The sequence below is a fragment of the Myotis brandtii genome, unplaced genomic scaffold, assembly GCF_000412655.1.
Source record: "Myotis brandtii unplaced genomic scaffold, ASM41265v1 scaffold62, whole genome shotgun sequence".
NCBI lineage: Eukaryota > Metazoa > Chordata > Mammalia > Chiroptera > Vespertilionidae > Myotis > Myotis brandtii.
The window spans coordinates 1,823,193-1,839,337 of record NW_005370366.1 but is presented as its reverse complement, the minus strand read 5'-3'; the positions used below and the strand labels follow the sequence as shown (position 1 = coordinate 1,839,337).

At 44.4% G+C, this 16,145-nt stretch overlaps 1 protein-coding gene across 3 annotated transcripts in view; it reads right to left on the bottom strand.

Moving 5' to 3' along the window:
- The window catches only part of CRYL1 (crystallin, lambda 1), a 164,904-nt gene that overhangs the window by 2,251 nt on the left and 146,508 nt on the right, over nucleotides 1-16,145 (bottom strand). For all 3 annotated transcript variants that reach the window (XM_005880006.2, XM_005880007.2, XM_005880005.2), the window contains exons 6-7: nucleotides 8,879-8,984; nucleotides 2,280-2,386 (exon numbers count right to left, since the gene is read on the bottom strand). In XM_005880006.2, the coding sequence (XP_005880068.1) occupies nucleotides 2,280-2,386; nucleotides 8,879-8,984 (213 nt within the window). The remainder of the gene's footprint in view (nucleotides 1-2,279; nucleotides 2,387-8,878; nucleotides 8,985-16,145) is intronic.

Below are 16,145 nucleotides of genomic sequence, written 5' to 3'. Positions count from 1 at the left end.
AAGTAGGCGTAACATGTTCTCAAAAAATTAGGGTTGGCACGCAGAAGAATTTTGAGTCAGAGATTTTGCTGGTTTTGGCACACACTCACAAAAAGGTTGCCCACCCCTGATCTAGAGGTTATTATGCCAGGTGAAATAAGTCAGACAGAGAAAGACAAATGCCATATGATTTCACTTACATGTGGAATCTATAAAACAAAATAAACAAAGAAAATAAAAACAAACTCACAGATACAGAGAACAAACTGATGGTTGCCAGATGGTAGGGGGACTTGGGAGGATGGGTGAAAATCATTAAGGGATAAGAAGTTCATGCCTGGCCCAGCTAGCATGCCTAAGTGGTTGAGTGTCGACCTATGAACCAAGAGGACACGATTCGATTCCCTATCAGGGCACATACTCAGGTTGTGGGCTCAATCCCCAGTGTGGGGCATGCAGGAGGCAGCCAATCAATGATTCTCTCTCATTGTTGATGTTTCTATCTCTCCCTTTCCCTTCCTTTTCTGAAATCAATAAAAATATGCTTTTTTTTTTTTGAAAAAAAAGGAAGCACATGCCCTGGCCAGTTGAAGTGTTATCCCATACACCAGAAGATCTCAGGTTCAATTCCTAGCCAGGGCACATACCTAGGTTTCAGGTACAAGAGGTAACTGATCAATGTTTCTTTAACACTGTTTCTCTCTCTCTCTCTCTCTCTCTCTCTCTCTCTCTCTCCTGCCCCTTCCTCTCTCTGTAAAATCAGTAAACATCTCACTGGGTATGATTTTTTTAAAAAGTACAAATTGGCAGTTACAAAATAGTCACAGGGATATGAAGTACAGCATAGGGGATATAGTCAATGATATAATAACTATGTATGGTGTCAGGTGGCTACTAGACTTATCAGGGGGATCACTTTGCAAATTATATGTCTAACCCCAGTGATTCCCAACCTTTTTTTGGCCATGCCCAACCTAAGCATCTCTAAAATCCTGTGACATATAATTCTTATTATTCAAAAAATTAACTCCTATTCACGTGGAGGAAGCCTAAAAGGCCATTAACTTGGTCTAAACAAGCTTCCAAAGAACATGGCATCCATGAAAGAGAAAAATAAAAGAACAAAAGGACAGCTGAAGTACTGAGTAAGAAATCACTAAGGAATTGTTAAAAAAATAATAATAATATGAAGTGATATGAAAAAAAGCAAATAAAGTTTCAAATCATATAGTAGAGAACTGAAATGCATAAATATGTCACAATATATATTTATATTAGAGGCCCAGTGCATGAAAATTCATGCACTGGAGTAGGGGGGTACCTCAGCCCGGCCTGTCCCCTCTCACAGTCCGGGAGCCCTCAGGGGTGGGAGGCGACCCAGCGATCAGGGGAAGGTGATGCCCCATCACACCTCTGCTGCTGCCACTGCCGGCAGCGCAAGCCTTGGATGGCCCTGGTTACCTGAGCCTCGGGCAGCCCTGGGCGGCTAGGGGGCTGCGGGGACTAAGGGACTCTGGAGGCAGATACGCGGAGTGGCCATGCCCGCCTGGGGGCAGGCCTGGCTTTACCATGTACCTGCAGCTCCAGCAGGGCTGAGGGGACTGGGTGCCGCCATCTTATGGCTGTGGGCGCTGCCATGTTTGAGGGTGGGGAAGTTAATTAGCATATTGAACCTTTTGAGCTTGGCGTGTCAGCATTTTGAAAAACCCTAACTTAACTCTGGTGCCGTGTCACATATAGAAATTTTTTGATATTTGCAACCATAGTAAAACAAAGACTTATATTTTTGATATTTATTTTATATATTTAAATGCCATTTAACAAAGAAAAATCAACAAAAAAATGAGTTCGCGTGTCACCTCTGACACGCGTGTTATAGGTTCGCCATCACTGCTCTATACCTAAAACTAATATAAAATAATACTGAAATCAACTGTAAATGAAAATTTTTTTAAAATAAAAAAACAAAAATGCATGAAGAGGAGGTAATTTACCAGGAGCATAATTGTTGGTCCTACTGTGCAAACTGAATTTGCTCTCAAGGAAAAAGGGAGCAGAGTAAACACTCCATGAACATGAGTTTCCTGAACCCAGAGACTCCAGCTCCTCAGAGATAAGTCACAGTGACCTCCAAGTTCATTGGTCACACTGCTCTGAAGGTCTCCAAGGACCATGACAGAAGTTAGAGATGAGCGACTGTGAAAACCAGAAACAAAGATACTAGCTGCACAATAAATGTCCCTGTCCACAGAGCTCCCGCCCACTCAGCATGCACAACTCTCTGCAGTCAGTCCACGTACCTGGTGAACCTTCTCAACTGTGGCCCCAGAAAACTCTGGAATAGGTCCGAAAGTCTTGAGGACATGTTTCATGCTTTCGCCGTATCTGTCACAGTAGCTTAACATGCCTGAAACCATATGAACACAAGAATCCACAAAACCAGAACATTAGAGAACTCCCAACTAAGTCATTGATTCAGAGAGTTTTGCCTTGGGTCAGAATAACTACATTCCTTTCTTCTGGTGAGTTAAGGAGGAGGTGGTCAGTGCACCTGGTTAGCTGGCGCTGGGGACCAAGGGTCCTCACCACAAGTCAGTCACTTGTCAAGCTTTCCCTCTGATCTCAGAATCCTGAAAAGCAAAGGGCCCCTGGGGCCTGCCATTCTACCTCCCTCAGTGTTCCTGCATTGATTTATTGATTAACCTATTAAGTCCTATTTTCACCAAAAATGTTATGAGGTTACTTGTGTAAATGGCTTGAATGCATTTTCTAAGAACCACAGAGGTCACAGCTCACTTTAATCTGTTTCCCATTTCACACTTGTTCCCTGACTTCTAGTTACCACTTGGTTGGGTGTCTACAAGGCAGCAGATTCTTTAATGCAGGCTCAGAGTGTGGCCAGTGGATAACAGCCCTGTCCCCCAAGCCCAGGCTGCCTCTGTACCTAGGCCGTACTGCTCTCCAACTGCTTCTGCAGCTTCCTGGCCCTGGGGAACCCAACCGCTTTCTCAGATGCTGAGATAAAGGCCCTGGGATTTTGACGGAGAAACCCATGAAGAAGAGGCTCATCCGCATGGGAGAGAGGAGGAAGAAGCACAGTAACCTAGCAGCAGTTCTGGGCTGTGTGTGGCTGAAACTAAGCTCTTCAGTAAGCGTCAGATGTGCACAGAGAGGAAAGCAGAGTCCAGCGGCCTCGCTTCCCAGCATGTGGAACTGGCCTGCTGGGACCCATCTGTGCCTGGCATCCTCCCCTCCCACTGCCTGGGAGGCAGCAGGGCTTGGCCAGTGCAGGCATGTGTGGGGGCATGGGGGGGTGGGATCAAGTCCAATCTGAGGCCACCCCTGGGTATGCATAGAAGAGGCGTCTCTGAGTTCTGGGCCCACTTAGGACATAGCTGAGCCACCCATTGTGCCACCCTTGGCCCAATTCTAACATCTTTCACAACCAGAAACACTCAGAGGTTGCTCAGTCAGGCTAAAAGGTAATACAGAATTTAAAATGAATAGCAGAATTTGCAAAGATGCCCGAGCTTGGTTCTTATCCACCCTAGAAAAAGTTTTAAATTAATCCTATATAACAAAAGCCTAATATGCTAAGTGTCCAGCAGTCCATTCAATCAATCAAAGCCTAATATGCTAATGATATGCTAAGGCCGCTCAACCATTCACTATGATGTGCACTGGCCACCAGGGGGAAGATGCTTCGACCGGTTGGCTACCTTGCTGCTGGGGTCCGGCCAATCCGAACTGAGCGAGATGAGCTGGACACGCTCTGGAGCCCTACCATGGTCCCTCCCTGGCTGGCCAACCTTCTGTGTCCCTCCCTGGCCCCGATTGTGCACCGGTTGGGTCCCTCCGCCTGGCCTGCACCCTCTCGCAATCCGGGACCCCTCAGGGGATGTCGGAGAGCCAGTTTTGGCCCGATCCCGCAGGCCAGGCAGAGGGACCCCACTGGTGCATGAATTTGTGCACTGGGCCTCTAGTTTTAAATAAAAATCATCACCACACAATATTCTTAAAAAAAGAAAAAGACAAACTTCTTTGGGGTTTAGTTTTGGTGGACCCACACTATTGTGAAAGCCTGAATTCACTGAATTTCAATTTTATTTGCCCCAAATAGCTTTCCTTCTCCTTCAGTGTGCTAAAATCATATCAAACTAGCTCTTAGAAATTGTTTTGAAGGGTAAAATATTCAAATATAACAACTTTTCTAACATTAGCACCTATAATTAAGTGGTGGACACTCCTTTTTAAAATAAGGGTTTCATTTCATTTAACACAAGTATAACCTGACAATTAAGGATTCCAGAAGACTTCCTAAAGCAGGGGTGGGGAACATCCGGCCCTCAGGCAGGACCTGTGAAATCATTTGGTCTGGCCCTGCCAACTCATTAGGAGTGTGTTAATTAAATGTTTGACCAAATATAGCAAGCTGATTTTTAAGTTGTTAATTTTGTATGGTCTGAGAGTGATATTATAAATATTCAAATGGTCCTTGGCAGAAAAAAGGTTCCCCACCCCTACAAAGGTTCCAGTACTAGCTAGCTATCTTAGAGGACTCAGCATTTCCAGAACACAGAAAACCACCATTACATTTATTTCCTTTAGAAGTTAAATATTTTCTTCACTTTAAGTGTTTATTTATTCAAACCAAAGGTGGTAAAATCTAGACACAAATACAATTACTCCTTTTGGGGGGCAGAGACATAAGAATCAAATAAGTTGGAAAGATATTAAATGAGAAGAAAATGGGAGGACTGGCTGCAGCTGAGATTCACCCACGTGCAGGGAAACAGAAGCCCAACAGTACCCTCCTGTGAACCAGTTCTATCTCCCTGTTCTCCTTAAGCAGTGAAAAGCCACAGATGCAATTCAAGGACTGTATTTCACTCTGGATTACTTCACATTTTCTGAACAAGCGTTCATCTTTCTGTGTCCCTGTGAAGTTATCTGAATCTCCCAGGGGCTTTTGAGAACTCTTTTTCCCTGCCTTTTATAAAATTTGTGGCTTTAAAGGGGGATTTATTTAAGATAGAAAATACAGTAAAACTCTATAATACAATTAATAATCCCCCCCCAACTTTTCTAGGAAACCAATATAAAACTTCAGTCTTACAAACATAAAAACTCTTTCTATAGCATGTACTCAGGCTCATGGGGTGAGCAGCCCCGAGTCTGTGGAGACGGTAAGAGGCCACACAGCCAGCATGTGCAGACCTCCATTTCATAGATAGAGCATCTAACACCGCAGGGCAGCTCTCCCCCTAGCTCAAAGTACAAGTTTATGGTGATTTAGTGTCAAAATTGTTCACAGTGTCCCAGCAAATTCACTACCTTACTCTTCTTTGCAACATCTTCCCTTCCAATAGAGCCGTATGAGCGGGAATGTTCCAGAATACCAATTTCAATGGAAATGAAAAGAAAAAGCCACCTCACCTTCTATCCCACAGCCCATCCCTCCTCTGTATTACTATGAGGTGAGCCTCCCTATGTTTTTCCTGCTATGCTTCCATGCCCTCTATTCTGGTCAACCAAGTACTTCCAACAGCTCTCAGAGAGCTTAGCTTTTTAGAAGACTTTGAACCTAATTTCTTAAGAAGTGGGAGAAAGAACTGATTGTCATGAGTTTGGATTTAGCTTCTCTTGCTGCTTTCGGACTTGTTATTCCTTGGCTGTGAGCCCTGAAGGTGAGACACAACCTAAGGTGATGGAGCAGTGGAGAGCCATCCCTTCTGTCTGCATTTACAGAGCAGGCACCTGTCTGTGTGGCCTCTGTCACGGTGGAGGCAGCTGCTGGGACGCGCCCTGGGTGTTGATTCTTGGAGAGCCCTAATTGCTACCCACACCAGAGAAGTGTGCTTTTCCCACAGTCTATGAACCCACACTCACATGAATTCCCCTGCCTTTAAGAGACAAAACTTAATCAGAGAAGACCAAAAAGACCCCAAAGCCCAGGGACATTATGTAATTCCCACCTGAGTGAGGCCTTGCTGGAGCAGGTGGACAGAAACTGCCAGGAACAGCCCTATCAGCTCACCTATTTCACTGCAAATCACAGCTCCACTCAAATGAACCAGACCCACCAAGCAGACATCTCAATTTAAGATAAACAAACAAACAAACAAACAAGGACAAGCATCTAAACAAGGGAAATTTTGAGAGGCAAGAGAACATTCATCTCAACTGAAGGTGATGTCCAGGGGCTGCCAGGTTCCCAGGCACCCAAAAGGCTGGTAGGTGTACAAGGGACCAGCCTTTGCTGACCTGCTAGTCTAAAAGCTTAGCATGGAAAGAAACCAAAGTCTTGAGAGTTCATATTCCACAGCAAAAATGTCCTAATCTGTATGTGTTCTGTATTTCTCTAATGCACTTGTGAATCTTTGGGGGAATTTTTTTTAAAAAAAAACTGGAATAGGGAATTAAACAAAACTTTGTGTGAATATAACATTTATTATGGACTTCATGTCAGCCATCCAGCTAGATGTCTCCATCTGGTTTCATTCTCACACCACCCTTATAAGGCTGCTACTGTTGTTGCCCCATTTTACAGATGGGGATACTGAGTACACAGGGCTATTTAGCTTATAGGTCAACTAGAGATCCAGGCTTACTGGCTCCACAGACCAGATCCACTCTTCTGAGAGCTTGTCTTTCATGGGTGTCACTTTTTAAAAGTAGCCAAAAGGCGAAGAAAGCATGCTGGCCTCCTGTTTTTCAGCTGCTATTTTATAAGATTAAAAACAAATCATCAAATATTCTTTCCCCTTCTAGATAAACTGTAGCTTTTAAGACTAATAACTAGCCTTAACCTGAGATACTGGCTTTATGAAAACAACATCAGAAAAAAGAACTCTCCCAGTTCCAATCTTGATATATCCTGGGTGACACTGAGGAATCATGATCATTTCTACTGGTTCTGAGCCTGATCTTATAACTGTCTAACTCTGGTCCTTAGAATGCTCTGAAGTTGAAAACTACATCCGCCCACCATTATCATATTAAACCAATTAGGTTTTCTTATCAAATCTGCTTTGTGTGAAAAATTGTTATGGGCTCCGTCCTATCTGCCACACTGTTTGACTCCCGAGTTTCTGGTTTCATTGGCTTCAGTTTCTACTTGTTTGAGAGTCAAAGTGGTTCTCAGGTCTCTCCTATCAGTTTCTCCTGATACCTGAATTATCTTATTTTTCTCAAGAAAAATAAAAACACAGTGGTCATCCAGCAGTGTCTACATACATTTCAAATGCTTCAATATGTTCATCACGCTTAAGGTTCTGGTTTACAAAAAAACATTCAAAATTATGCAAGACTTTATTTTAATGATACTTCAAAACTCTGGTTTCACTTTAATAAAGCCTGTGTCTTTACATTACCCTCCTATGTTCAATTGTTATTCTACCATACAAGTAACATGCGGGTGCTAGGTGAGAGTCCCCTCTCTTCAGCTGCTCTCAGCTGGGTGTTAAGGAAGAATCAAGTCACCTATTGAACCACATTTGCATGACACCCTACTAACCCATCCAAGGACCCAGGTGTGCGCCTGCTGTGTGCAATACATCTGGTAAAACTGCTTGGGATTATCCACTGGAAATTGTATTTAATTAATTACTGTTGTGAAAATTAACTGAAGTATTACCAAACCCTCGTGGAATTATAAAATCTACGGCAGACTCCCCAGAGGTCATCTGCTCCAACTTCCGACCTCACTGTGAGACTCCTGTCAACATTCAAACATCCGCACAGGTGAGGACCAGCCTCCAGCAGCAAGGCCCACCCACCCACAGCATGACCTCTCCTTCTACATCAGTTCCACTTACCAGAAAGTTCTCCCTGCCATGTCCTGACCCCAAACCTGTCTTCCTGCCATTTCCAGTCTTTCATTCTGGTTCCACCCCCACAAAAGACATGGACAAATACAGGCACATGCGGCGCACACACACACACACACATACACACACACACACTGGATCAGCTTCTATTTCTCGATATTTTTGTTAAATGTAGACCATGGAACTGAATACAATATTCTTTTTCTTTTTCTTCATATGTTTTACAAGTTAATAATATAAATTTTAAAAACAACATACAATAATTATAGAAATTTATTACAACATAGAAAAGTAAAAAGGTAATAAAAGTTACTTATAATTTCAACACCAAGAGACAGCTATCATATTATTTAGTTGACATTTCCCCAGATTTTCTGATTCATTGTTTTAATTTGGTGTAGGTTTTATTATTTGTTTTTCAAATGATGTCTTTTTTAAATGGCTTAAAATCTGGTGGACAGTTTCATTCTTGGAAGCTTCTCACCCATCTCAAGTGACCTTGCTTTTAGAGTTACCAGTCCCTTTGAGGTGGCTCCAGGGTAACTGATGGCCTAGCCTGGTCACTAACCAAGAGCACCAGCCCCTTTTCCTGTAGAAGCCCCTCCCTCATGACACCCCAGCTTTTGGAAAGAAGCCTACAGATGAGCAAGTCACAGTTGCAAGCTGCCCATGTTTAGGCAAAAGGTAAGTCCAGCAGAGGTTCATGTGGTTATTTCCCTACTTTTTTTTTTCTTGCTGCTAAATAATTTCATTATCTTCCTCAGGAAAATACTACTTTATCTTCTATCAGGCTGGGTGACATGCGGCAAAGTCTCCATAACATTGCTCACCTCTCCTTCCAGTCCTCACCTGAGTGCTGCTCTACACAGAGCCCTGAGGTCCATGGGACACAGCCACTTACATCCTGGGACACAGCCACTGCCCTACCCCTACCTGTGAATGAGCAGGGCTGGCCATTGTCTCCTGTACACAATACCATTTCTATTCAGTTGTAAGAAAAGACAACCTTTGATTGTTTACAAAACCCATGAAAACACTACACTGCATAAAATTCCCATCTGAGCCCCTACCTTCTGCATTGAGATGCATGGTTTCCAGGGGTCCAATGAATGCATACCGGAGGCCTAGGCCGTGAGACATGACGAGGTCCAAGTCGCTCGGAGACACTATTCCTTCCTAAATGAGGAAAGGGGGTGGCATATGGATGAGTCCTCTGGAAAGACCATTCTCTTACCATCATTTTCATCCTAACTGGGGCAGGATCCCAAAATACTCTCCAAGCACTGTAAGTGTTTTCATGGAATTTTTCATGATAAAACTATGATGTCAGAACAGATTCTGAAAAGAGACTATCTGTGAAATGTCTAATACCAATTCACTTTTTCCACAGCTATAATCAACCTTCTCTCATACTGTGCCCAATTCCACTGTCTTCTCTTCTCCACCCATAACCCATGTCTCACTTGCAGCTCTGTCAAACGGGGAGAGGAAGAAGGGAAAGGGAAAAAGTGAACGGGGTACTGGTGGAAAAGGGCAAGAAGGATTTTCTGCATGTTTGTTAAGAACTGGGGCTGTAAGACTGGAGCCATCAAAAGAACTGTGAAGTTGCTCTCCAGACTGTGCCTGCCTGCAAGCCTGGCCTTGTTTAGTTTTTAATGAGTTTGTAAAGAATGATATTCTTTGATGAAATGCAGCTCAGAACAGGGTGTTTATTTGCAAAGGTGGAGCCCTAGAATCTTTTACAAATGTGAATTGCAAAGCAAGAGGCACTTTGTTAGGCTTTTAGGTTGTATGTCAAATTGCCCAGCAGTGTGACCTGATCTGTTCCTCACCGATGAGGAACAGGGATGCATTAGAAATATCTGTATCATTAGGCCCTTCACTGACAGCTCAGTCTTTATCTGAAGATATTTTCACCTTGGCCATTTCAGCTGTCAGGAAGACAGACATGGGGGTGGCTGGCATGTGTTCCCTGAATCTTCACTGGTCAGAACAGAAGAATGACTCTGAAACCTCCAGCCCTTATCTCCTGGGTGGTTTCTTTCACAAATAGAGTACTGTGGGCACAGACACAGCTCCTGCCTCTGTAAGAGGCCACTCACTGTGCTGTAGTGCTGATACCTCTTCCACAGGCAACCCTTAGCTGGTGGTCCCCAGTGCAGCGAGGTCCCAGGGGAAGGAGGATGAAGCGCTCGGCGGCGGAAAAGTCAGTTCTGCCCCTACCTCCATGGCACACCCACTTAAAGTGTCCATCCCGTTCCTGAGAACAGGCTCAGACATGTGGCCTCCCCTACGTGGCCTGTTACTCTGGGTTACAGCGCAAAGCCTTTACCTCTCCTTGAAGGGCTGCCAGCTGTCTGGTTGGAGAGGGTGTCTGGGGAGAGGCAGGGGTTTAATCACAGGTTCACCATGACTCCATGGCCAATAGGGAGGAGCCCTTTGCCCTCCAGATGGCTTTGGGGAGTCCGGGCCAGGCCCTCCATGCTCAGGAACTGCTGCCCCACCTCCTCCGAACCAGGTGACTTCTCAAGTCCCAGACTTCAAAGTCACCCAAGAGGTAGAAAGGGAATTTGTACCTTCAACCTCTATGACCTGCAGCCCAGCTGCTGAGAGAGAAATACCAGCAGTCTCAGGTCTATGTGGGTGTCTGGACCTCCCTGGGGAGGGGTGGGGAGAGCTGGAGCTGAAGAACCAAGAAGACAGAACCACCCACAAGGGGCAAGCGCGGTTTAGTGTGAGGAGAAACTTTGTTTGTGCGAACCATTCTCCATCTAGTTTTGTGTGTGAGAGATAAACAAAGACATGCACAGACCACGAATATACTGTTCAAAGAATAATTAATTACAAAGCAACCCCTCTAATCACCACTGTGCCCATCTTCCTGATCATATCCTTCCCAATAACAAACATCTGACTTTTGTAATAACCATTTCTTTTAAAATTTGCCATCTATGTTTACATTCATAAAAATAAAGTGTGCTTTTTATCTATTTTCATCTTCTTCAAAATAAATCACACTGTGCATTCTTTTGTGATATCAATGTAAAAAACATTCAAATCTATAGAGAATTTTTGTGAGTTTATTTGAGCCAAACTGTCGACAATTGCCAGGAAGCAAAATCTCAATGGATTGGGATAATGCTCCAGAGGATGGAAGTTTTGCACCTTATTTAATACATTATAAAAATAAGAGATGCAAGTGGGTTACATTAAATCCATTGGTGATAGATTAGGGAGGCAGGAGAAAGGAAAAGGTGGTGGGGGCCCTCTGGGATTGGATAAAAAGTAAAATGACAGACACATATATCTTTTACATAGGTGGGTACAGGACAGGTAACAGTCAACAATTAACATGATAACAATAACAAAGAGAATTTATGGCCCTAACTGGTTTGGCTCAGTGGATAGAGCATCGATTGAGGACTGAAGGATCCTGGGTTCGATTCCAGTCACGAGCATGTACCTTGGTTGCAGGCTCGATCCCCAGTAGGGGGAATGTAGGAGACAGCTGATCGATGTTTCTCATCGATGGTTCTAATTCTCTATCTCTCTCCCTTCCTCTCTATAAAAAATAAATAAAAACATATTTTTAAAAGAGAGAGGATTTGTGGTCTCCCATTGGTTATGCCCAAGGGATCTGTCTGATAGAGGGGAATTACCCTGACATTCCAAAGTACTAAACGCAGTTATATAAGAGCAGTCATATAATTTTTAGTTAAGGTAAAGATTGACTTTTGTCAGGGAAGATACCAGCCACATTTGCATTATTGAAGTAGATCTCTAAGTTTCCATTTTTATCCAGAAATTAAATCCAGAGGGAAAAAAGAGTCAGAAGTGATTCAGCTGAGATGCTCACTCATTAGGATTTCACCTCACTGAGACAAACAAATTTATCCCTGCTGTACTCAGCACTGAATAAAAGGTTCATAGTTAGGATTTTTTTTGGGGGGGGGGTGTTAATCTTCACACAAGGACATGCTTAGAGAGAGGATGGGAGAAAGAGAGAGAGAGGGACATTGATGTGAGAGAGAAACATCAATTGCCTTCTGCATGCTCCCTTGATTGGGGATCAAAACCACAACCTAGGTATATGCCCTGACTGGCAATCGAACCAGCAACCTTTCAGTGCACTGACTATGTTCAACCAACTGAGCCACTCTGGCCAGGCTGGTTAGCACGTTTTGAAGCTCAAGTTGCTTAATTGTGTTGTTAAGCTTCATTCCTCTGAGGCAGAGCAGAGTTTGCCACCCCAAAATATGCCTTTTGGGATATTGATAATTTCAAGTTGGTTATTTTTAAGAAACAGGAGACTCAGAAACTTTGATCCTCCTACTTTACCTGCCAAAAGGGATTCAGATAGGAAAACCTGCTTTAAGAAGGGAACCTAGCATATTCACCTCAGCATATGTGAAATAAGTGGCAGACAGAGAGGATACAAGCAAAACCCTGTTTATTGGACTTCCCTCCTGTGTCCCATGGTTTCTGGGTGGCCCAGCAAGAATTTGTTGACCCCAAGTTTGCTCTTTCTCATCTACTTGTGAGTTGCCTGCTTCTCCTTTGGAGTCCCAGACCCCTGCCTCCCTCTCCTTGGTCCAGAATGGCATATAAGCCTAACTGCCCAGTGTGTCCTCAAGTCCCATATTCTTGTGGAACCCATGTAATGCACATCTATAATAAATTTGGTCATTTTTCTCCTATTAACCTGTCTCATGTTAATTTGATTACTAGGTTAGCCAGAAGAATTTAGAAAGGTGGGAGGAAAATTACTTTTCCACTCCAGCATACCCAGAGCCTTAGTGTTATTTGTGGCCTAAGTGTTAATATTATCTGGATTAATTACAATAAATAATCATCCTATATAATAAAAGGCTAATAAGCAAAATGACCGAACAGTGGAACGGCCAGTCGCTATGACGCACACTGACCACCAGGGAGCAGATGCTCAATGCAGGAGCTGCCCCCTGGTGGTCAGAGCACTCCCACAGCCAGAGCGCCACTCAGCCAGAAGCCAGGTTCACAGCTGGCTAGCACAGCGGTGGTGGCGGGAGCCTCTCCTCCCTCTGCGGCAACGCTAAGAATGTCCAACTGACGGCTTAGGCCCACTCCCCGGAAGGAGCTATCAGTCGGCCCTGAGGGCTCCCGGACACTGAGAGGGCACAAGCCTGGCTGAGGGACTTCCCCTGCGCCCCCCACCCCCGCCCGCAGAGTACACGAATCTCGTGCACCGGCCTCTAGTGATGGTATAAAGGGCAGAAGTAAGTGCTTGAGTTGAACCCATGGATCTGATAAACAATTCCTTGGAAACAGTACCCTACACACTGTTTAAAGTTTGAAACCCTACCCCACTCCATGGTGTCTATGGTTCAACCAACATTTGTCTATATAGCTATCAATAGTTCCTCCATTTCGTGGTAAAATTCTCAAGTCACACAAAGGAAAGCCCTATGTGGTTAAAAGATTCCTAAAACTTACACAGAGTGACTAAGATCACTATTAGTTCAAAACCTGGTTGCATCACATCTTAAAAAATCAAAAGGCCAGGAGAGCCCAGCCCAAGTGGTAAGGAATCCCCTTTATTGAAAAAACTTCTAGCTTCTACTTCCTTTAATTAAAATCTAAGACTTACCACAATCAACCAACACAAACTCATGGCCAGGGCACACACTGCACCTGGCATGCTTTGGAAAAGGTATGGAGGGAGATGGCACAAGACTACCATCGACCAGTAAAGAGCAAATACAACATGGTTAATAAAGTACTAAATTACTGTGATACAAACTTTAAGTATAATTAACTGTCTGGGGAGTATCTATCAGTCAGGGTCCTACCAGAAAGACAGAACCAGTAGGTTATATATGTGGAAAAAGATTTATTCCAAGGAATTGGCTTTTGCAATTGCAGGCACTGGCAAGGCTGAAATGTGAGGCAGGCACTCGCTGATGGTGGAAACCTCTGTTCTGCTCTTCAGGCCTTTCAACTGATGGGATAAAGCTTGCCCAGATTACTGTGAATAATCCTCTTTAATTAAACAGATTATAGATACTAATCATATCCACAAAATACCTCTACAACAACATTTAGACTTGTGTTTGATGGGTATCTGGCCTAGCCAAGCCGATCGTCACAGGGGATAGAGAAGTTGGTGGTGAGAGGACAGAAGACACATCTAATGATAACAACTGGCAAGAAGTTGATGGATGCAGTGGTTCTTGATCTGGATAGACATGGAGAAAGGGGGAGACAGGGGAGTCTTGCAGAATTTAAGGGTGAGACATTTGATGAATGAATCTCCCGTATTCCCTGTATTGATTATAAGCTATATAGAATTATTTTTCCTTCTCTCTAATAACCCCATTCTCATATTAAGTTTTCTTACTCAATTCACATATTTTGCATTCCCTCATTTTCATTTACTGTTCTGATGTTTCTTCATGCCATCTTTCTGTGTCCAGTTCTTTTTTTCACTCATCCTCAGCTTTTGATCTCCTATTTTGTTTCACTCTACTTTTTGCCACATTTGGCCCTGAATTTTCAAGTTTTTCTGTGCAAATACTGCTGTAACTTTGCCACTGCCATCGCCACCACGAACACAGACCTGCTACCCCAGGACCTTGCTACCTAGGTCATGTACAAGTCCTTCACCCCTCCCCAACCAAAGCTGTTTGGGAGTCAATCCACTGTCTTAACTGGGAAACGGAAGCCAGACAAAGTTGTATCTTAGGTAAATGTTAGATAATGAAATGAAACATTAAAAGGCATGAAGCAGGCAGTGGACTTGTTCAGTGTCACTGCAATCAGAGGCCAAGGAGAAGGGGCTACACAGGAAGAGAGCCCAACTCAATTTCTAGTTAAAGCAAGGACAGAACAAACTTAACCTTGAGTGAGTGCCCCATCTCCAAAGATGTTTTAAAGATGGGCTGGACAAGAATAATCACTGGTATAGAAATAACTCATGTATGAGTGAGGGGTGCTGGACTTTCTTTTTTGGAAAACACCCAGCCCTGGAGTCCTTGTGAATAACACTGAGATACTATAGTTACACATCTTGAAGTTCAATTAAGAACTATCTTGATGATTCATGCTTCTTCTCATGAGAAATTAACCACAATTGTGAGTCCTCTCTCCCAATTTATATAGACTTAAACTTGCTCCTAGCAAGAGCAAAAATATCCAATCTGACCAACCCACCTGCACTACCTTCCAGGGAAAGGTGAGGCAAATACAAGATGTTAATAAGCAGAAGAGAAAAGACTGCTAAGTGCTGCGCACTGTTGCTCAAAGAGTGTGGTAGGGTGAAGAGCTGGTTGGCCTTGTGCCAATGCCAACAAGTTTTCTTGGATATGGGGCATGAGAAGAGCTGACTGAACACACTTAACTGATGCAACAGAGCCATGAAACACCCACTGTCCAGAGCCCTGGGAGAGGCCACTAAGGGGGAGGAGATGGAAGTACGAGGTAGACATGTGGTCAGGGTGTGGGACACCATTCCATGCATTGCACTGATGGCCAGGGGTGTGGGTCGAACTCTCTGGAGGCATTTTGGGTACACCTATCAAGTTGTAGAAATGTGACGGGGAGAGCCGCTGCCAGGATTTATTCCAGAAGAAGAGACTGTGCATGCAAAGGGGCTCGCTGAAGCATTATCATGGTGGAAAACTTGAAGCTACCTTAAAACAAGATTAGATATTTTTTAATCAACTGAATGAAACCGGCAGTCGAACATCCCTCTCACAATCCTGGACCGCTGGCTCCTAATTGCTCACCTGCTTGCCTGCCTGATGGCCCCTCACTACCTCTGCGTGCTGCCTGATCGCTCCTAACTGCCCCGCCCACCAGCCTGGTCACCCCTAACTGCCCGCCCATGCCGGCCTGGTCGCTCCTCACTGCCCCCTCTCCTTGTCACCCCCAACTGCCCTCTCTGCTGGCCTGGTCACTCTTAACTGCCACCCCCTGCTGACCTGGTCACCCCTCACTGCCCCCCCTGCTGGTTTGGTCGCACCCAACTACCCCCCCCCACCGCCGGCCTGGTCACCCCTCACGGCACCCCTGCCGGCCTGGTTGCGCCACACAGCCTGCTGTTCAGTCGTTTGGTCGTCCTTCACTAACCCCCCTGCCGTCCTGGTCACCACATGCAGCCTGCTTGTTCAGTCGTTTGGTCGTCCCTCACTAACCCCCTGCCGGCCTGGTCATAGGCAGCCATCTTGTGAGGGCGTGAGGGTTAATTTGCATATTGCCTCTTTATTATATAGGATAATATCCTATCCAATAAAAGAGAAACATGGTAATTAGCTGTACCTCCGCTACCCTTCCCATTGGCTAATCAGCATATCCTTATGC